This window comes from Cardiocondyla obscurior, linkage group LG18 (assembly GCF_019399895.1).
Source record: "Cardiocondyla obscurior isolate alpha-2009 linkage group LG18, Cobs3.1, whole genome shotgun sequence".
NCBI classification, from domain to species: Eukaryota; Metazoa; Arthropoda; class Insecta; order Hymenoptera; family Formicidae; genus Cardiocondyla; species Cardiocondyla obscurior.
This window is the reverse complement of record NC_091881.1, coordinates 2867464-2889883: the sequence shown is the minus strand read 5'-3', so window position 1 is coordinate 2889883 and position 22420 is coordinate 2867464. Positions and strand designations below refer to the sequence as shown.

General features: G+C 39.4%; 4 protein-coding genes across 14 annotated transcripts in view; 2 read left to right on the top strand and 2 right to left on the bottom strand.

Annotated features, from left to right (window-relative positions):
• The first annotated feature begins 1172 nt into the window (after positions 1-1172).
• On the top strand, positions 1173-9466 carry Dmpd (F-box protein dmpd). Of its 5 annotated transcripts, none has more exons than XM_070668811.1 (6): positions 1173-1586; positions 4042-4305; positions 4382-4630; positions 4898-5093; positions 5172-5539; positions 5651-9466. In XM_070668811.1, exons 2-6 carry the CDS (start codon positions 4078-4080, stop codon positions 6032-6034), a joined length of 1425 nt encoding a protein of 474 aa, XP_070524912.1. In that variant the 5' UTR covers positions 1173-1586; positions 4042-4077; the 3' UTR covers positions 6035-9466. The 5 variants fall into 5 exon arrangements, with proteins under 5 accessions (XP_070524912.1, XP_070524915.1, XP_070524914.1 ...); XM_070668814.1 differs by lacking the exon at positions 1173-1586 and adding an exon at positions 1962-2212; XM_070668813.1 differs by lacking the exon at positions 1173-1586 and adding an exon at positions 1962-2220.
• Positions 9467-9708: 242 nt separating this feature from the next.
• Positions 9709-12296, top strand: Bigmax (helix-loop-helix-leucine zipper transcription factor bigmax). 4 transcript variants are annotated; one of them, XR_011546860.1, is made up of 6 exons: positions 9716-10081; positions 10697-10849; positions 11024-11403; positions 11487-11597; positions 11680-11820; positions 12203-12296. XR_011546860.1 is itself a non-coding variant. In XM_070668835.1 (5 exons), exons 1-5 carry the CDS (start codon positions 10045-10047, stop codon positions 11740-11742), a joined length of 741 nt encoding a protein of 246 aa, XP_070524936.1. In that variant the 5' UTR covers positions 9709-10044; the 3' UTR covers positions 11743-12013. The 4 variants fall into 4 exon arrangements, 3 of the variants coding, with proteins under 3 accessions (XP_070524936.1, XP_070524934.1, XP_070524935.1); XM_070668835.1 differs by lacking the exon at positions 12203-12296 and having other exon boundaries at positions 9709-10081; positions 11027-11403; positions 11680-12013; XM_070668833.1 differs by lacking the exon at positions 12203-12296 and having other exon boundaries at positions 11680-12013.
• On the bottom strand, positions 12262-17353 carry LOC139109594 (short transient receptor potential channel 5). Of its 4 annotated transcripts, XM_070668783.1 has the most exons (10): positions 15361-17349; positions 15021-15216; positions 14682-14858; positions 14245-14515; positions 14058-14163; positions 13663-13964; positions 13182-13433; positions 12990-13105; positions 12714-12872; positions 12262-12638 (listed from the first exon to the last, which is right to left on the bottom strand). In XM_070668783.1, the coding sequence occupies exons 1-10, from the start codon at positions 15651-15653 to the stop codon at positions 12468-12470; spliced, it is 2043 nt and encodes a 680-aa protein (XP_070524884.1). In that variant the 5' UTR covers positions 15654-17349; the 3' UTR covers positions 12262-12467. The 4 variants fall into 4 exon arrangements, with proteins under 4 accessions (XP_070524884.1, XP_070524883.1, XP_070524885.1 ...); XM_070668782.1 differs by having other exon boundaries at positions 12262-12872; positions 15361-17351; XM_070668785.1 differs by lacking the exon at positions 12262-12638 and having other exon boundaries at positions 12779-12872; positions 12986-13105; positions 15361-17351.
• Positions 17354-18010: 657 nt separating this feature from the next.
• The window catches only part of Hh (hedgehog signaling protein), a 34887-nt gene continuing 30477 nt past the window's right edge, over positions 18011-22420 (bottom strand). The window contains exons 2-3 of the mRNA XM_070668817.1: positions 21542-21803; positions 18011-20617 (exon numbers count right to left, since the gene is read on the bottom strand). Of these exons, the coding sequence (XP_070524918.1) occupies positions 19923-20617; positions 21542-21803 (957 nt within the window). The 3' untranslated portion in view covers positions 18011-19922. The remainder of the gene's footprint in view (positions 20618-21541; positions 21804-22420) is intronic.

Sequence of the window (22420 nt, the reverse complement as noted above, 5' to 3'; positions counted from 1 at the left end):
CGCGCGCGATACGGCTCGCAATTTGTGGTTGTCCGATTGTCGGCGTGCCATCAGTCATAGCGCGCGGTGTGCGCGACGTGTAACCTGTTGTTCGTTGTACAAATGGAGAAGCGATAAAAGCGATAGTTAGAATAATTGCGTCTTGTGATATTTATGTATCTTATACGGCTATTTAATACTGCGAGATCGGCTCATCGGGTTGGCACGTGACTTCTTTCGTTATTAAATCGCTCTCTCGTAACGCGTTACATAATTATATCGCGACTCATCGCCAGGTAAATAATTAAATGTATTTCCTCGCGGCTAACTTTGTTCACTTAATTTTCGCCTTCAGGCTGATAAGAATTCTTATAGTAATTTCAAAGTTATAACTGGCAAAATAAATACTGAAAATTACTTTTTACATACATTGGATATTTTTAATCAAAATCAGTAATTTTCAGGACTTATTTGGGAATTTTTTTATAGGGCATATTATCTGTTTCCTGATTCTGTAGAAACATGTAATCGTAGAGAAAGTTCATCAACCCACGCATCATAGTGAGCCATCGAAACTATTGATCCAATGACTGAAACGTCATCCGTTTCCAGTTTCAATTACCGTGTCATCATCACTGTGACTCCTAGTAGTACGTCGGTGTTAAATTAAAAGCGATCGTTTTTCCAGATTTTAAACGCTCTACAATAAAGACACGCGAACTTTACAAAGTTAAAAAGTATGCATCTCGAGTGTTAAATTTCATCGGAAAGATAAAAAAAAAATACGCGTTTGTGCGTTTACGTAAGTCGTGAGTACTGAATCATTTTGGGAAAGAAAGAAAAAAAAAAGAAAGAAAAAGAAATTGCGAAATCGGAGAGACAAAGAAGCGTTCTGGAAATTTGGACGCATCCGCGTCGCCTTTTCTCGGGTCATCGGGAGAGTCGATCACCGCGCGCGGGGCGGGAAAGGGGGTCGGCGGTTGAAAAGTCCCTATGGCTCGGGCCTCCGCTACGTTCAGGAGGTTCACGACACGGTGCGGATTGGCCGCTGCGGCGCGGCCGGCCAATCGGTGGGTGCACGCGCGCGCGGTGTCGTGTGGCGCCGTTCACATGCGACGCGGTGGAGGCGCGCGTCGAAAGCGGTAGCGTGCGTGTCGCGCGAGCGTGTATTCCGTGTATTCGCGCCGCGGACGTACGTATGCGCGCATCTCCGGCGACGCCGTTGCTCGCCGTCGACGTCGCGGCGTAGTCCCCCCTTTTCCCCGGTGCGCCGCTATAGAGCGTAGCAACGGCACGCGCACCCGCGGATCACCCGGCTGTGCACCCACGGCCGACCGCGTGCCGTCGTCGTCGACGTCGTCTGCCGATAACTCGGCGTGCGTGTGCGCGGACCTAGCAACAACCCTGCCGCGGGTAGTGACAACATTTATTTTCGACACGATCGCGAAGGGACGGAGGAAGTGAGCGGAAGCGAGACGGTGCGCGGTAGAACGGCGAAAGAGGAAGAGAGACGAAAGGAGCTAGGTCCCTCTACTTGCTGCTGTTCCTGGTGCTGCTGCGACGCGAGCCACGGGGTGCCCGTGAACGCACGGCTGCTGCGTAAGCAGGTAAAATTGTTAACGAATATGCAGCTTACTTGCGCGAGAAACGGTAATTTTTTGTTCGATCGTAGGATTATGTATAACCGCGCCATAATTACATGGGTCTTTTAACGGTCGAGAGAGAGGGAGAGAGCGAGTGAGAGAGACAGCGTACGAGAAGGATGGAAAAAAAAAGGAGCACAACAGAGAGAGATGGAAAGAGAGCGAGAGCGACTGCTAGCGCGAAACGAGCGAGAGAGTTAGAGTGAGAGAGAATGAGCGAGGAAGCAGTAAAACGAAGCGAGAACGAACGCGGCAGCGGGGAACAGCTTCGTGGCGAGGGGGAAAAGGGAAAGGGGTGGCGGGGAGGTCGCCGTCAAAATGTCGCTGAAAACGCCAACGCGGATACAGTGATGTTGCCGCTCGCCTAACTCGGGGCACGTCGTCTCCCTTCGAGCCCTCCAGCCTCGCTCTCTCTTTCTCTCTCGATCTCTCTCTTACTCTCTCTCTCTCCCTCCCCTTCTCTTCCTTCCCCGTTCCCGCTCCCTCTCTATCTCCCGATCTCGTTCTCGACGAGCCAGGCGGCTCTACGGTCTCTCGTGACGAGGAGAAAGAGAAGATCGCGGGTGCATCGATTACTAGCGCGCACACAGGTCACCCGGTTTGTTCTCCACATTTATTTCTTTCTACGCGTATCACCCTCATTTTCGTTGTCATCGTCATCGTCGCCACCGCCGTCGTCATCGTCGTCATCGTCGACGTCAACGAGATACCTCTCGCTCTTCCTATCTTTCTTCTCCCTCTCCCCTCCCCTTCCTCTTCCCTGCCGCCATCGTCTGTTTCCTCGGTTTCCCTTACAAGGGCGGCAGGTTCCGGAGAAAACACCGTGATCGCGAGTGAGAGAGACTTTGCGCGGGGTCGATATTAGGTACCGAACGCGATCAGCGGCGACGAGGCAGCCCAGCCTCCGGACGACGGTGCCCTTCGCACACCGACGGACGAAGTTGGGGCCCGACACCCAGCTCGGAGTCCGAACGACCTTTTGTTCGCGGCTAGCTCTCCTTCCCTCCGTTCTTTATGCCGCACGCGTCCCCCTCTTGCCCCCCTTCGGCACCCCGCGACGCCGTGCAGACTTCTTCCCGCGACCGTTAAACGCTTGCACCGATCCGGCTTGGATTAATAGATAGCTTCGGCGTCCTCGCTAGTTTCCGATCCCGGCTACGTAGGACGTGCACGAGCTGGACGGACCTCGTCGCCGTAGTCACTCTAGCGGGAGAGTCTGATCTCGACGACGATCGGGTTTTCCTCACCACGTCAGAGTGATCCACGTACGACGGGAAATTAAAAGTCCGCTCGTGCACGGGTCTGACGCAACCTCGACGCGACCGAAAAAAACGAGCTCGAATCGAGCGCGGTGATCAGCGAGGACCAAGTAACCATCGCACAGTATCTTGTTTACGCAACAATTCACAAAGTGCCGTTCTCCTTTCGAACTCCCTAGCATTTGTTCGGGCCTAGCATCTCGAGTTCCCGGCGGATTGCGGTACCTCCGGACGTTGGCGATCACGTTTCTCAGTGGGAGAGGTCGGTAAGACCCCCGACCAGCACAGACCACGGGTCCCAAAAGTTCGAGGTGCTCGCGGCGAGCAGGTGATTCACGAGAATTAATTTTTTCTTTTTTTCCCTTCCCCGAGACATCGCGATTGTCCGAGGTAGCTCGCATCGATGGCGAGAACACTATATCAGGTCGAGTCTCGAAGCTCGTTTCGCTCACGCAAGACTCGTCATGACTATTCGAATTTGAAGTGTCGTCTCCGCGCGATCCGTTCGGTCGTATTTCATCTGGCGACCACGTTCGATATGTATCTGGTGCTTGCACAATACACTCGTGGTCTTGAGACCTTTGGTGGAGCTCGCAAGTTCGTTGACTTGAGGCCAGAAGTTGCTATTTAAACATGAAGGAAGCGGCTCGCACAAAACTTCATTGTTCGTTGTGGGAAAAAATAAGAGGCTTTGGTGACACGAATACATTACGGGGACTGTACTTAAAATGATTAGCCTGGTGTCAGTCTTTATCTTTGAAGACCGTGAAATGCAACGTACAATAATGCACTTGTGTACTTCACCAAGTGGCGAAGTGCTAGTACATATATTAAAAATCACAAATATGTATTTGACTTGATATTTTCAAGAATTGTAAAAATTATTGTAAAAATATTATTCATTAAATTGTATTTATGATACATGCTGTTTTTTTTTTTTTTTTTTTTTTTTTTGTAATATGCTGATCTTGAAAGCTTTTTTTAAAAAAAGTATCGAAAAAATTCTTTATTAATGTTTTATATCGCATAGTCTCATAAAATTCTAATTTATCGTGCATATTATACCCGTTTATCTAATTTTACATACATTACATGCGTTTATGTAACATATCTATGTTTTACATTATTATTTTAAAGAACCATTGCTTGTTTTACTTCAGGTTTAGGATAAACTTGTTTACTGAAAAATAAAAAAGATGGTAGCGACACGTCAATCAAGTAACATGGGAAGCAACGGTGGCAATGGACCAGTTGGTGAAGTAGAAGTAAACTCGTTAAAAAAGCATCACTCTGTAACAGCTGGTACATCTAACAATGGGACCACCGTTGAATCACGCAACCTGAATCTTCTTGATTTGCCTGTCGAGGTCTTTGAGAAAATTTTTGGCTATCTGGGTTTCAATACGGTAGCTCACATGCGTCTGGTAAGTATCAGTAAATCTAAAAATCTTAATTAATTTTTTCTAAGTTGAATTGCTACAGCAAGAGCTCCATTTACAGGTCTGCCATCAACTGGACCGTGTTTGCGGATCAATACTGAATTCTACGTTTCAAAAGCTACAAGCTCAAATGTTGAGTCGTTTTCAGGCTATCAAAGCGCAAATGCCTAGACGCGAATCGGCGCGTCGAAATCATCCATTGGCATGCGAATCGGATATTATAGAAACTCTGCATATGCGGCTTACTTTGTTACAAATGAGTTTTGGAAAGCACATTGAACGAAAACATTGTTGCTTTTTTCCCGGCGAAGTAAGAACAAGATATTCATAAAATAAGAGCTTATATCGTATGTTACATGAGCAAATAGAAATGGACTAATAGGATTGATGATTTAAGTTTAATTAAATTAAAATTTAAGTTGATTAAAATTTAAATTAAAAGTTTTTTTTTTCTTTTTGGATTATCTTGTTTTACATCTTTTTTTCGAATATCAATTTTTATTTTCCAAGCTTTTTATAAAATTATATTTTAAATCTACAATAATATAAAAACGGATATTCTATTCTCATTTTACAGATTTTAGATGAAGTTTATCGTATTCTTCATTACATAAAAGTTACTCCGAAATTACAAAGACCTTATAAAGTCACAGATGAATTATTTGACTTGAGTACTATGGCTATGGAATATTTTAAAGAGCACATTGAACCTACATTACCAGAAATACCTTATTTCGGTGCAGACTTTTTGGATCTCGCAGGAACATTTTCCTGTAAGTGAACCAAATGGTTCAATGCTAATAAATAATTTATTTTTATAATACAAATGTATTAAAGACAATTTATTACAGCCGCTTCTAGTAGCGTGAGTAAACAGTTTATGTGCCTGGATGCCACGCCCTTGTCCGTTGGAAATGGAAAAACAGGCAATTCTGGTGAAGAAGAAGGTTCTTCATCACATTGTTCAGACGATCCTAATCTTCTGGAATCTAATGTGTCGCCACCACAATCAAATATGGTTTTACGAAAACGAATTCGTAAGATCAAACAAGGAATGAGACGATATAACAGTCAGCTTACATTAATGCGCAGGGATTTGAAAAGTTGCAAAGCAAAAATTGCTGACCAACAGAAACAAATTGTGGAATACGCCACTCGGTTAGATGATAACGATAAGAAAAATGAGGAGACGTCAAGAAAATTCAGCACACTCCTACAGGTATATTTGTTCCGATATATTCAAGGAGTTCAAAATCGACATTTAATTTATAATATATAGCATTTACTTTGTTAATTAATTTTATAAATTACTAACTTACTTTTTTTTTAGGAATTAAACAAGTGTAAAACCGAATTACAATATTGGCGATCCAAGTCCCCAGCAATACCAGTATGTGTAGGTTGTGGCCAATCAATGCCAGTCCCTACAGAAGATTTACAAGCATTAGCTAATCAGGGAGTGTTACCGGATGCGTTTGGCGAAGGGCACGACTTTATTCCGATCGCGGATGCCCATAGTCCCACTGAAGTAGTACAGCAATCTGTAGTTACGCAACCTCCGTCAACGCCGACGGTAGATATGGCACCCCCAAAGGCTCCCGTGCCTTCGATATCTTTTAAACGGAGAACTACTACAGAGGAAACGTCGGGCGATGCCGCGAAAAAATCACGTCGCACTGCCAAGTCTCGTCAGGCTAAGCGCTCAAAAATATAAAATGATAACACTGATCATGGTACAAATAATCAACCAGTCTTTAATGAGTTTTCGAAAAGAGGAAACTTTATATGTTTTCGCGCGTTTCTTTATGCCAGCAAGCCGATATGATCTTAGAAGAGTACAAAATTTCTCCGAACGTCCTGCATCTCATGCAACGAACCTCATTCTGAAAATGTTAGCCGTATCGATTGTCGCGATTGTCTCTCAAGGTTAGTTAAATTTTTTTCAATTTTACATAAAAAATTTTAAATAGTTTTACATCAATTTACGGTCGCCAACACACGGCACACGTTGATGAATATTCTATGGAAGCCTAGCTGATCATTCGCTTTGCTCGTAAAGCAACGTATAATTATATACTTTCTTAAATTTTTGTATGAATTTGTTTTTTAATTATCGTGGTACACTTGAAAATGATAGAAGATTTAAATCATTTCTATCATGTTTATCTTTGTTATGCATTTAATAGCATATCACACGAAAAAAAAAACTAAATAGTTTGACGACTATTAGTCGCCTACCATTTTGCTCTTCGATCAAAAATGTGCATTCTCTTATCTTATTTTTAAAATAATATGCCTTTTTGAAAATGCTGATTGAGTATCGCGTCTTTTAACGAATATAACAATACAGAAATAGAGAAAACATTTCATACTTATATAAACAAAATGTAAATTAAATAATTTTTAGAAAATTACAAATTTATTGCAACATTTGAATTGCACTCTCTATAACATAACATAGTTCGTACATAAGAACTTCTTGAGATAGAGAGTCTTTATCTATAATGTTTATTTCGCGATATCAGTTAAAATGTATCTAAGAGACTTGATTGCAATGGCTCAGTTAGGTTTATTGCAAGTATAAATAATTTGTTTAATTAGTCATGCTTGGTCGTATTAGAAAATGGATTCTTCTACAATCATTAAATGTTTCATCATCTAGCTGTATTAATTGTGTTCAGTGTTGACATATTTAGATTAACTAAATTAGTGTGGCTGGATAAAATCAAAAAATTTGTATATTAAAAATATCATCTCAGTATTAAGACGCGAAACAACCAGGAAATATCTGAAAAGAATTTACATTCTTCTAAAGAGCAAAATGTTGATGCCTGAAAAGGTGTTAGTTTATTTTTATGAATGCGCCATTTTACCAAAACAATTATGAGATGGCGTACAATTGCAATATTAATAGAACTAGATAATTATTTATAGGAACGATTCTATTTAGATAAAAATTTGGGTATTATGCCTTTTTTGTATATTATACGAAAAATGTGAAGTTATTGAATAAAAATCCACGGAAATTTGTATTTATCGAAAATATGTTTTAAAATTTAAAAAAGAAAAAAGAAAAAAAAGATTGTGGACGTTCATGTTTATAAATTATAACAATTCAAGAATTTTTGCAATCGGCTCGGGAAGTCTGATAGTTTACCTTACGTGATAAATTATTGGTACAGTAGGAACAATTAATGTCTTATTTGCACCAATTACCCAATTAATCTCAAAGCAGTGTAGTTAGATATTGTGAGTTATTCATGATGATACTTATTAAAAGAAAAATGGAAAATATGGATAAATATATAAGTGAATGATACTTTATATATATTACAAAAAAAAAAGTATATATATGTACATATATCTTTATATACACGTGGACATGGATGTACGTATATTTATATATATGTATGTATATATATACTCAAATATGTATATGTGCATATATATATATTTGAGTGGTACTTGTCCCACACACACACACACACATACAGACACGCGCGGCATGTGCATACACGCACATCACATAAAGCAGAGGTGCGCATACCACACGCAAAACACTTTAGTTTAAACTTTAATGGAACAATAAGATATAACGATTAATTAATTGATTAAACAATTAATTAACGATAAAATAATTAAAAAATATATATATGAAAAATATATATATATAAATATATATATATATATATAATTTTTTATCGATGTCAAAAAGAAATTAGAGAAAAAGCAAAGCAGAGATAACTTAGGGTGTGAGTTTAATGGGAGAACGTTGCGGTGCGCATACGTGTGAGGTGAATGTGTGATATGTATGAAAATGACATACTAAATTTGAACTTTGATGAGAATTCATGATGTGATGCTTTATCGATTTAACTGCGGGAAAGTGACCTTTATTCGAAAAAAAAAAAAAATGGAAATTATGAGAATACACACGGGGGCGTTTCTGGCTGCGAATGAGAATGTGAAACTTAATGTTACGTTGACTAGCGCATTGCGGGGGCGGGCATAGCCAAGTCGTATGTGTCGGAAATTTCGAAATGCTTGTACCGTTTACTTGCAGAACGTCGCGCGCCAACCGCGGCGACGTGTAATCATGGACATCCATAGAACGGTGACCATCTTAAAAATTCGCATCGAAACTCTATTTTGTCATTCGGGCCCCTAAGCTGTAATGAACATACAGATCGACGTCAACGGCGGATTGCATCAATGTCAGTCGATATTAATTCTGGTTGATTGGCGATCATTTTTTTTTTTATTTCTTTTTGTGACACAATTCGAGACTCTTCTTTTTTTTAATTGATGAATATAGGTTTATCTGCAAATGTAAAGAAAGTCAAATTGTGAAAGCAACGCTGTGATCCGGTATTAATTCTCCAGCACTAGTTTCATAGCAAAGTACGTCAATGGATGCAGTTAGGCATCAGTAGGAGACTAGAGGAATCGCCAACCAGAGTTGATCCACTGAGATTATCTCGGTGCAGTCCGGCCGGAACATACCTCACGTACACATACGTATTGTACGTAAATGTAATACATATTGCGTATGATGTAACACGTGCGACGGTGTCGTCCGCACGACACCGGCCTCGAAACAGTTCACGCTCCTCACTCTTTCTCGGCTTTCCGACATAATCCGTCCCCGAACGATACAAATGTAGAACCGTGTACTACACATATTATGGATCTAAGTTAGACGTACGGTCGAGTATAACAGTGAATATGCGAATTAGAGGTAGAATAATTTTTCTAGACAGTAGAGAAGTGCTGTGCGCGGCGGGGGAAGGGAAGGAAAACCGGCAGAAGAAAGAAGGACGCCTCTCCCTTTCTCCTAGAATCAATCCTCCACCACCCCCCCCCATCCCCCGGAAGCCTTGCTAATCGCAAGCGTATTAATGCAAGCAACGGTCCTTGCCTCAGGTACACAATAGACAAATACCCATGATGATACCGAAATCGTGTACACTTCACGGAGACAAAAAGAAAAGAAGACGACGTAGGAACACAATTTGCCAGCGTTACGGCGAGGCGCGTGGTAACGCCGAGGATTAACCGATATATTATCTTAAATAGTTTTACGTGTATTAAAGCGATTGTAAATATATATATTAGATACACCTTATAATAAACATAATTTAACATATCCGACGCCTCAGCTTTAATCATGCCATACCCAGATTTATATTTTAAGTGTAACGATCTACGAAAATTGCAAATTGTTAAAGAAATTCGAGGGTAATTTCCTTCAGATTTTTAGGCCAAAGAATCTGGGATCTGTTATCAGAGTTCGAATCTTTTTTTTTTTTTTTATCGGCGAAGTCCGCTACGAGCCGCCACCAACGTATCGAGGTAGTGATGAAAGTTAGGTTACGCAGAGTCAAACGTCCCATTGTTCAGTCTCTAGTGCAGAAGGTGTAAGGTGACGTAGTTAAAAGGCACCATCGAAGATGGTGGAGACCACGCGGGGATACTGCGTAACAAATGCGCTGAAATCGTTCGCGGTGTCGTGATCGCGCGTGACCGAAAAGTAGAATATAATCCCATGTGCCTTGATCATTACGCATCGTTCCTGCCACGTATGCAAATCCAGGTTCATCCCGAATCGCCGCGTTTGCGATCGTTCCTCGCTCCATAACCTCGCGCGACTTGTTTTTTTTTCTTTTTCCTTTCTTTTTTCTTTTTTTTTTCTGGCGAGAGATAGTCGGTGTCGCAAGATCAGTCATGGCAGAACCTATGCACAAAGACGGATACGAGAACCGTGAGTACATAAAAGAATAAAACGATCACAAGAGCCTTCCCCCCTCGTGCTCGACTTTCCTCTCATTGATTCTCCGAATGTTTATTTTCTGGATACCTGCACTGTTCTGCACCTGCACCTCAGCGACTACGATTCATGACTCTAGTCGGAGAATAAAACGTGTAATTCTAACTGTAGAATACTGATTTCAATCATTAGTCGCGACGTGATTGAATAAACGCTTAGATTTTATAATATTTCGACACCATGCTCCTCGAAGGCATCCCAATGTTCTCCCTCGGTGCAGTTGCATAACCATTTCTCAGCTATGCTTTTGCTTCTCTTTTAAAGCGCGAGGGGTAAGGGGAACGTCTCCCACCATCACATAATTGCTTTGGTGGCTTGATATTTACATGCAGCGCATCTGACGTTTATCTGGTTTTATCTCCCATTGCGTAGCTTTTTTTTTCTGATGACTCCGTTTTTTTTACTCGTACTACATTTAGGTTTTATGATTTTCTCCATCCATATGATTCTGCCTCTAAATTATTAAAGATTATGTAGAATAATTAAAATTGCATTAAATATATAATAATTATATATTTAAATATGTTATGTATGATTGTTCTCTTAAAGCAGCTGGCTTGACGATGCGTGGTAGCAGCGGTAACGTAGGGTCGGACAGCGACATGAAACTGGAGCCATCCAGTCCTACGGAGAAGTACACCTTTTCTCGTTGTAGTAGTACAGGATCAGTCAATACCCCATCTTCTTCTGCTCATAATACAGGTAGGCACATATTTTCTAAAAATATAGATAGTACAAATCACGCGTTTTTTATGCACGTTATTTGCTATTTATTTTTTATTAAAGAAAGCTGCTTTACATTTAATAATTATCGGCAACTTATTGGATACTTACTTTACGACATAATCGATTACCAATAAAGAATATATATTTCAGAAGATGAAGATAGCGATAATAAAAATTCCACTATAAGCTACAAAGAGCGTAGGAGAGAAGCTCACACACAAGCTGAGCAGAAGAGGCGGGATGCTATCAAAAAGGGTTACGATTCGCTCCAGGATTTAGTACCAACCTGTCAGAACACAGATTCCTCCGGTTATAAAATTTCCAAGGCCACAGTTCTTCAAAAATCCATTGATTATATACAGTTTTTATTACAACAAAAGAAAAAGCAAGAAGAGGAACGTAACGCACTGAGAAAAGAAGTAGTCGCGTTGCGCATTATGCAGGCGAATTACGAACAGATTGTTAAAGCACATCAGACACAGCCAGGACACGCAGAAATGCGTATCTCAGACGAGATGAAGTTTCAAGTGGTAATAAAAATAGTGTTCTTTTTTTTTTAATTATTACAATTATAATGATTTAATTTATAATTATGATTTGTATTATGTTGCAGTTCGAGGCAATAATGAATCGCCTTTTCGAGACGTTTAATATTTCTGTAGCTAATTTTACCGAATTATCTGGCTGCGTGTTCAGTTGGCTGGAAGAACACTGTAAACCTCAGGTAAAAAAAAATTATATTTTATATATTCTCTATTGTTCTAAAATGTATGAAATTTATTAAATGGTGTTATTATTTTTTTTAGACTTTACGTCAGGTGGTACTCTCGGTATTGCGAGAATTAACAGCTAACAGTCAAATCAGCTAGTCCAATGTATCTTTAAAAAAGATACTCGCTGCACAATGTCCTGAAGAGTTTATTAGATTCTTATATATTTACATTTATGTAAGTATATAAGAATTGTGTGTATGCTTGTTTGTATGGGCGTGTGCGTGTAGGTGTGCATGATATAACATGTTATCTATTATATTTAGGTACAAAGTTAAGAGCATCTATTTCTTTTCTTTTTCTTTACTTGTTTCATAAATTTTTGATAAACTAAAACATGTAAAATTGAAATAAATTCTAATTAAAATGAGTGGCATTGAGAATTTGTTATATCTTTGTTAAGTTAACGTTAAAGTTAAGACATGCATTCACGATGACACTTATGTATAATGTTCATATATATTTTTAAACTTTACACGAGAAAATATTTTTAATATAGATATTTTTCGTGGAAAAATATTGATATATCACGTACAAATAATTCTGATATCTTTTATAGGTTGAGTAAAGTTACCAGAAGCGACGTTATATATGTTACAAATATAAAATGTACGAGAAACATGAATAAATATATATTGTAAATATAAAAAAAACTATAGTATTATTATTAACAACTAATATCTGTTATTTTTTTAACGGTATAACCGCACCTAACAAAGTACTAAACGCATAAAAAATAAAATTATCAGACAAAATCTAACCATGCACAGCATTGTTTCCGTATAACATTTAAATGAAATGCGCGTTTCAAATGCGACTTTTTATTAAGACGGACTAAGAGCATCTTTTAAAATGTTACTGAATTCTTTCAGTTCTTGTCTTAGTTTTTGCACGTCATCTTTTTCGATTTTCTTTTCACACTGACGAAGATAGCGTTGCACCAGCCGTGCCATAATTTCCATGAACTGATTATCCTTCTTTTCTTCCAGATCTTCCTGCGATAAATTACAATATACACAATATACACTTTGCTCATATTTATTAATTATGAATAAATGAAGTACACTCACTATGTAGCAACAATTTTTAAAGTTCCATCGCGCCCGTTTGCCTGGTGGCGGATTTATCAGTACCTTTAAGTACTCGATCACCGGTCGCAATCCCGAGAAGATTGAGAAAACACAGAATGGCGGTGGAAGCGTTGTCGTGAACATGACATCAACGTAAGCCTGAAAAAAAAAAAAGAAATATTACAGATCACGCGTCATCAGTAAATCGAAATTCGTTACTTTAAACGTCACATGCACTCTATTTATCATATTTTTTTATATTAAATACCCACTAACTTCAGTTCGACCGAAAATCCATTCTACGTTAACATTGTCGGTTACTGTAGTGAAGGTATTAGACATACATGCAATTAGCATGTTCAAAACAATTATCACGGAAATAAATTGAAAACCTGAAAAGTGTGAAGTAAGTTATTAAAATGATTTATCAACAAAGTAATTTTGTGAATATCGCTAAATATTACTTACTGGCGAAAGCAAAGTAGCCGACAAATTCGGTGAAGCTGTGATAGTTAATTATCGTCTCAGATTCCCTTTCGCCCGGAAGGTTTTCAATTATCACGTCGGCGCTTTCCATAGGGCTCATGCAGAAAATAGCCCAGAAGAGAGTCCTTAAAGTAGATTTTAAATTCACGAAAGAATCTTCCTGTTCCGTTGTCACCTTTGACTCTTCGTTGATTTGCATCATTCCCTCGTAATATTGATAAAGATGGCATAATCCTGAAAAAATATCGCAAGTTAATAAATTGTTAAACTGCTAAAGAAAAAAGATGTCCGTTAAAATCAAATTGTGCGGAAAAATCTGTTGAAACTTTAGGCTAATCCCCTATAACTTTAAGTCTAAAATAGCTTTGAGATATTAAATGCTGCATGTTTTATTAAATAAAGTATTAAATAATATTTCACGGTTCGAAACAACTTGTTACACAATATGCGCCACGTGTCTTACCAACTGTGAATGCGATAACGATGATGCCGAATATCGTGGCGAAGTGAACAACGTCTCTGATCATTTTAACTAAAGAAAGTTGTAAGGGTCCTAAATTATAGTCGAATTGGCAGATAAATAATAATTTCAAAAAAGCCATGATTGTCGCAAAGCAAAATATCCCTTCTGCTATCAGAGTCGGATCATACTGATGCCAGTATTTCCTTTCTAGATCACGTTGACCATTTATCCTAATGTCTAATGCCGCAACTATCCAAAATAGAAACGTCAGAATGAACAATATGATCATAGCAAGATCGTACCTGTGTTGAATTAATTAACTCTGTTAAATAAATTGTATAATTTATAACATAACTAATCCAGCATTATGTTTATTAAATAAATCAGCATCTTACCAATTCCTACGCGATCTAAAGCATCTAACTGGACCGTCTACGATGCAAAGTTGAATGAACGCAACTGCGTACGATATGGTGTAAATACCAAGAATCCATTCGTATCCTAAAAAATAATGAATAAACTTGTAATAAAAGATATTTCTGATCGTGATAAAATTTTAATTAGAGGTAATTAGACGTGTACCAGTATTGGGTGGTCCGCGCAACTGTTCAACTTTGTTGCTACACGATTGTAAAAACACGAATGCGAGAAATATTAGATAATTCGCTACAGAAGAGAGAAATTTGTTAACTGGGGTTTCATAAAATTTGGCTTGCTTCGAATTCGGCGCAATCAATATGATGAGTGCTATGATTGGTAGCAAGACGATCTGCAGAATCACCGCTAAACACTTTAGCCACACACTTTTTACTTTCCATTCATACCAATTGCCAATCCACTTGCTTTGAACGAGCTAAAAAAAAAAAAAAAAAAAAAAAAAATAATTAGTAGAGCTTGATAAATTTTCAATATTTTAATAAATTAATTAATAAATTTTGAAACGGTCCGAGTAAGAGTTACGTGTTGAATTTGAATGGGCGCACTTGCGCCGCCGGCTACGAATGCGTGGTATCGATTACCTGTTGAACGTTTGGATGTGCAACGAAATTCTTTTGGTTGTAATCTAAAGCCAATAAAAGCCGCGGATACACAAAGTTGGAGGTACGTCCTAGGCCGGATGTTTGTTTTAAGACACATTCCACTTCTTCGGCAGTACGTGCGCACCCGATCAAATCTGTAGCGAACTGCGACACCTCCTTTATTGTAAAACTGGACGCATTATTATTATCTTCATGAGTGATAATTATTGTCTTGACACATCGCAGATTTTATCAAAATATTATTAGTAAAAAACAATTCGTTGATTAACAGATAATTCATATCCGACAAAATTAAATAAGAAATAAGTTTCAACTGACATGAGACAGTGCTTTGTAAGCCGGATAGAATTCTTTATCAAACTCTGCTGCGTTATCAAGCTCGGCCGACAGTAAGAAAGCTTTCAAGATCGGGTCGTCTTCAGTCTGACAAATGTATGAAGGATTTGATATCGCCTTGTACATGAACAGTCTTATATTCTCCGTGTTTACGATGTCTCCTTTTATCCTTTCCACTCTAGAATAGTAAAAAAAAAGAAAAAAAAAAAAGAGAGTAAATGTAGAGTTTAAATGCAATATTTTTTTAGAAGCCCGTAAAAAACACAATCGTAAATTGCGAGCTCGTGCTTAAAACAGCTCGACATGCAGCGAAAAAACGTACCTACAAACCTCGTTGCAGTTACAACTAGGCGGATGCGGCCTCTGCAAAACGTGACGTCGGAGTTTGAGCATATTGATGATTTCGAAATGTCCACACTCCGCCGCGAGCGCGAGCGGTGTCGTGTCGTCCAGAAAATCCGGGCTGTGAGTAATGCCGACGTATTCTAGCCCCGACATTATATCGTTTAGCTTATCCAATATCATCACGGCTATCCTCAGCTGGTTATCTCTAATCGCATGTAGATGCGTGTCGCTTGGATCAATATCCGGATGGGACAGCAGGTACTCGGTCATCGGCTCGTTCCTCTCGTAAACGGCAATGTGCAGAACGCTGTTGCCCTGAAAACAGTATGTTCCGTTAATAATGCCTCGTTAATTGGTGAGAAAATTGCGTTTGTTCACAAAATACAGAATAAATCGAGCGGAGAAAAAAAATAAAAATAAAATAATTAAGCGGAACACAAGGGATGAATCTCGAGCCAGGTTTCTCCGTTCCGGTTTCATTATCCCGGTAATAGGCAATAATAGACAATGATCCGCCGCGGAAATAGCAAGCTTCCTAAGCGGCACGTCATGTTGGGCGAGCGATCAAAATCCTGCAGCCTCCCGAAATTTTCGCCGCGAGCCCTTGATCTCTTTCCGCAACGAGATCGACTTTTAGAAGGCTATCGACTCCATTCTTTTTCTCAGCCATGTCCCTTTTTGTAGGAAGAATGGCTCGACGACGTTTGTCGCCCATCTGCGGTGCGTTTACAGAGGCGGGCTGCAACAATAGGCCAGTACCATTGTTGTCCCTGACACACGTCACAATATTCACTGATATTTTGGCTTTCCGACGGGCCTTTGGGAGTTTCCATGTAGATCCACGCCTAACGGCAATAACCGTCCGTGATATACGTTCGGCAAAAAGCCCTTGTTAGCTCTGTGGTGGCTATGGACAGCTGTCGGCCCTTGCTGTGACCAGACCAGATTTCATTCTATTTTATTCCTGGTTAAATATTTGTTTATCCTTTGTTTTTGCGAATTTTTTTTTTCTTTTTTTTTTCCACGCCAAGACTGACCAGTAATAAATCACACGTAGCAAAATAACGGTGAGTTGCTCGTCCAGCATAGTAAATAAAAAACAATAAAACAATGCGCGTGGAATGAAGGAAAGTTTCAAGAAGGGCTTTTCGCATATTTTGCGTGTCGAATTTTTCTTTCGCAGAGACAATTCCGAGGCTCTGAAGGGTCCGGAGAATCCCGTTGGAAGGTACCGGGCCGAATTGGCACGCCGTGCGGTGTTTGTTAACGCATTATTGCACCGAAGCACGCAAAGTAGATCGTGAAGAAGCTCCCGATGCCGAGGGAATTCCCATATGGAATTTACAGCGGTCATTTGAATAATTTTTATCAGGTCTCGGCTGAAACCATTGTCTTGTAAAAAGGCGGCGTAAAATATAGCTGGAGATACAACCGGGCCAACATTGAGCTTCCTTCTCTCTTTCTCTCTCCGTTATTTCCATCAAGTTCCACCTTCCGTTTCTTTTCCATGCCCGCCTCTCCTCTCCTCTATCGCGTGCCGTCTCTCTCCGTGCCGCATCGGCATCTCGGTCTCAAAGTCAAACGAGCATTTGGTCGCCTGCCCGAAACTCTCTCAGCGAGAAAGAGAGACGAGGACACACCGAGGTGGTTACCGGTGCCGACCGAATGGATGAAGGAAACATTCCACGGGGGGTGCGTGTCCCTTTATAGGGTGAAGATCTGAGATAACTGGACTCTGTATCGCTTTCCTTCTCGTCGTTTTGCCCTCCTTCTTCCTGTATCGGTTCCGCCGTCTTTTATACCGAGTAAATTACACGAGTTTCTAGAAAACTTTAAAACAATTGGTTATTATATTGCAAAATAAATAAATAAATAAATATTCACAATTATATTAAAACTTGTTCACCAAAAGTTTTTTACACAGCGACTGCTCTTTAAATTTTTTTCTTTTTTTGTATTATTATAATAAACGATATGAATTAATTGTTAATTTGTTCTTTTAAATTTCTTCAAAGCTTACGTTTTCTCAATCTTTTTTTGAGTTATAAAATTAAAATAAAAATAAATTTCCAAGCAGCAGAACTAAGAACGTTGGTCTTAAAAAAGATTGAGAAAGTTGACCTGAAAACCGAAAATGCGAAAAGCGTATCTTTTTCTGACGCTTCATCTTTTCGGCGAGTTCTAACATGAGTGGCGGTGTCGTTTAGTCACAGGAAACTAGTGACGAAGGTGATAAATTCGGAAATCTTTACGAGCTGTTTAAGAGTTTGGTTTGAAGCCATTTGCACAACGTGGGTAGTCCAACGAATCAGATAAAAAAAAAAAAAAAAAAAATAGAAGTGATTTCTACAAAACTTATTCTGTCATAGTATAATTTAATGTTTCAGGCAGTCAATGGAATTTATTTTAAATAGAAAAAGTTAAGTATTACTGAGTACTTCGGTCTACTTTGTGCTAATTTAAAATAGTAAAACGTACAAATTTATATACTCACTTGAAAATTAATGACGTTTATATTGAAACCCGGATGTGATTCTAGAAACGTTCGTGCTTCAGCGACATTTCCATCCGCAACAATATCGAAAAACTTCTTTTCAATTTCTTGCAAATGCGGAAATATCCCGGGCTGGAATAAAATAATTTTGAAATAAATTTTAGGTACATTACATAATTATTATTTTAAATATTCACAAAAAATCGAGCGAAAAGAGAAAAAAAAATATAAAAAAAAAGAGTGTTAAATTTATTTATCAATATTTCTTTACTCTTACACTTTCCAATTTGTTTTCTAGTCCGGCCATTGTCTTATTATCCGTCATGACGATTAATCATTAAATTATAGTTGTTCCCAACAATTTTTTTTTTCATCAGACGGCTCATAAAATTCAAGGCATTAAACGCAGACTTGTTTAGAATAGGAAAACGTCAGAAACAAATTTATGATGTCAATTACATTTTGTTTCGATTTATTAGTATGGTTTCAAAATGAAGTTGCTGCTTCTGCAGAATACTTGATTAACCTACAAAAGAAAAAGAAAAAGAGAATTAGAGAGGAAAGTGCACACAAGAAAAATATTATTAATCCTTAAAAAAGGATTAATTTTTTGTAATAAAATATATCTACAGTATAAAATAGTATTACGTTTGTCTTCGCTATATAAAAATAATACAACACAGTAATATGCTTTCGTTAATAATGTAATTAAAATTTTTGGAAAGGGAATATATACATAATTTATAATTTGTTCGTGTGCTATAATATACAAATAATAATAATAAAATTGAAATAATTATTATATATAATTATAATATCATATAATATACATGAAATATATATATATAATAATATATAATATTTTGATGATAATTTAAATTATGTCTCTTATATAAAAAATAATTCTTATATTATTAAAATAATTAATTAACTTTTAACATGGTGATTATAATTGACTATTGTTAAAAATATGACACTGCAAGAACAATGCAATTTAACATTATTATACAGCACGATACTTGATCGTTACTGCCACGATCGATGGTGACAATAAATATATATATAGCTCGGCGCATTTTTTTACGCGTAATTCCTCTGCACTTTGTTTCTTTCATTTCTTTTTTTTTATTTTTTCCTTTAAAAGTCTACGTCTACAATGATTTGATTCTGAAAGAAAAAAAGTGCAAATTAATCAAATAAATCCATAATTACATTTTTGGATATATAACATTAAATTATACGAAATACAAGCGATGCTAATAGAAAAAAAAGCAAGCTACGTTTCCTTCCTATTGCGCCAGAAGGGAAAGAAAACGAAAAAAAAAGAAAAAAAAAACCGAAAAAGCGTATATACAATAATCTTTTATTATTTTATGAAAATGCGTTGTCGATCCTACTTAAAACAAAGATTCCTCTTCATTCCTTTAATTTATGATTTCAACAATATATATTTAAATATTATAAGTATCGTTCTCTTGCTGCCTGCATGCATCAAAAAGATCGTTTGGAACAACATTGCGATAGAGCAATCGCAATTATCTTACACACTCCGTGAAATTCCCCTCGACATCTCAGAAACAAATATATTGAGATGAAATGCATACGATTCGCGAACAGCGTTAAAAAAAAAAAAAACTACTTTTATATCGATGCCATTGTGTACGTACGTTAAAAATATAAAGATGAAAAGTCCTGATTCTCTCTAAAGCTCTGTTTTTCATTTCTTTTTACTTTTCTACTGTCCTCGGATTTAATATACTACACATAATTCGGTGAACACCGGCGGGTCACTGGCCAACTTTGTGTCTTTCGCACACGACGTCTTCTTGTTCCACGTATTAAAATACACGCATTTCTCACAATGAGGATTCGCGTGCAACCGGAATCCACGACGACGGTCCGTAAAAAAACGAAAGTCATGCGAGACAAGGCGACAGCCTGATGATTAATCAACACTAAGAGTTTCGTGGGTTCCGGGCGAGTTCTTAAAAACACCGACGACACTCCGCGCGACAGCGCGAGGTCCGTTATTCTCATCGAGAGTCCTAGTTGTAGAACATATTCGAGGGCAGCACGTAGGAAGACAGCCAATACAGCATCGACGCGTACCAGTAGACACCCTCTTGCTCCGTTGGCTCTGTTCCGTTAATGCGGCTTGTTTCAAAGAGTCGCGGGTCGTTTCGCCTTTGCAGGAAGAAGGATGTAAACCTGTGCCAAACCCTCAGCGGTAGGAAGGAGTAGTGCGCTACCGATTGACTGTTGACGAGGGCATAGCAAGACGCGACGACGTCATTTACGAGGAGGGTGCCTTCCATCGTGAGCGGAGCGTAGACTCCCTCCTCGAGAACTAATTTCGTTTCGACGACGGTATCCCATCGCAGGCGACTATCGACCTCGTTCGCCGCGCTCGTCGCGTCGGTGTCGCTGACAAGGATCTTGTCGCCGGGCTGCACATTGACGGCAAACACCGTCGACCGGCCTTCCACGGGCACAAGATGCGACGGCGTTAACGTGAGCACGCGGCCGGACTTAGTGTTCAGACTGATGAACTGCCGCCTCTCGGACGGTGAACGGTCCAGGAAGGCGATCACCTCGCTATACACAACGTCGCCACGAGAGTCCAGAGCGGCGATACGATCGCCGAGATGTATCTCGTCCAGCCTCTTCGTGCCGCCGTCCTCCGTTCGCACCAGACTCTTCCCGGGAAAGCAGCCGCTAGATTTGCCCGCAGAAGACTTTTCTGAAAATAAAAAACAGATTTATAAAGAACGTTATAAAGTATTATATTTAAAATATAATACAAGAGATTGAATGTAAAAGTATTTAAAAAAAAAAAATATATTTTTAATATAAATGTTAACAAGACGAGACGGTGTAAGTGCCGTTATTGGTTGAACAATTACGTCTCGATTAATTAATATAAATTTGCAGTGAAAATTGCCGAAGCGTTAAATTCATCGGATCACATTCGCACTTTTTGTTGCACATTTTAACTCTCCTGCCTCTCATTGTTTCCCTTTTTTCGTTCCCCTTCACGTCAGCTCGTATCGATTTCGCGCCACTTTCCATGCTCGGTTTTAATTCGGACCGACAGGCACGCCTTGATTTAGCGGCATTTATTTTGATATTCGAAACCGAAATCGCGGTCTGGAACGTAGGCGAGTCATTGATTACTCCCGCGAAGGTAAATATTGGCGGAACAGATTTTTTTTTTTTTCTCGCCTCACGTATAATGATCCTAGTCGAATTATAACAATATGCACAGTGCTTAAAGGATCTTACGCTGCTATTACAGATGCCGCGTGCAGCCCGAGGCGTTACTTTGTCACTTGCGATTTAAGAACAGCCGCGACTTTAGTATCTTCGTTCCGTTAAACGACGTTATTAACGCAACCACGTCGCGACTCCAGCATCTTTATTGCATTAAACGGCATCGTTACAGCTACCGTTTGGTAGTTTACACACCTCGCACGATCATCTTTATTGACTCGGCGTTTACGCGGGGATCAGAGGGAACGGCCGCAATTAAAATCCACGCGCGGCCCCGCGTATTCGACCGTAAGTACCCTCGCGGTTTCGTTCAAAGCAAATCTGGCGACGATTTTCATCTCGCGCGCAGTCTTACGAATTGATCTCGCGTCCCAAGGCGACGAGAGCTACTAACCAGATTTTACGGAGCAGTGTATGTGCGACCGGGACTCGTAGTAGACCCAGTCGAAGCCAGCCTCAACCGCGAGCCTTGCCAGCATCCCGTACTTGGCGCGATCACGATCGCTCGTCGTCACGTCGACGGCTCGTCCCTCGTAATGCAGGGAGTCCGTCGCGTGCATGCCTTCCTCGTCCCAGGCCTCCGTCACTCGCAGCTTCACTCCCGGCCATGTGTTCATCACCGAGATCGCCAGGGTGTTTAGCTTCTCCTTGCACCTCTGCAATGTAAAGCAAATATGTTAGACACGTGATTCTAATAAAAGTTGCACAATTACACAATTACACGTAAAAAACGAGTGTTAAACTTGTCCGTCCGTCGAGGGAATAAAGTAAAATTTTTTTTTTTTTTTTTCTATCCAGATTTCATGTAACTATTTATCTACCTGTCAGTTGGAAGGTATTAACAAAGTTTATTTTGAATAATACGGGCTTACGCGTAATCCGACATGTCGAAATGCATTTTCGGGGACTTAAAATATTAATCTCGACCGTATTTATGTATTCCCTTCAGCTCACTTTCAGAAAACTGTTTTCTGTGTTGTTTAGAATTCGGATCAAGTATGCATGCGGGAACTTAAGATTAGAGCGTTCGTTTCTCTCGGTCGCAGCCCACTTTTCCGGTTAGTTCCGCTTAATGCGATTTCCGTCACATTTGAAAACGTCGCGCGGCTCATGCCCGGGGAATTCAGACGATTTCATGGTGCGCGAGAGAAAAAAAAAAAAAAAAAAGGAAACCTTAGTCGTGGTCAGTGGCGTCAGGTACGCAGCGATCGCACCGTCACTCGCGTGAATCGCCGGCTAGAAAAGTGAATGCGTATTTTGACCGGTTATGAGG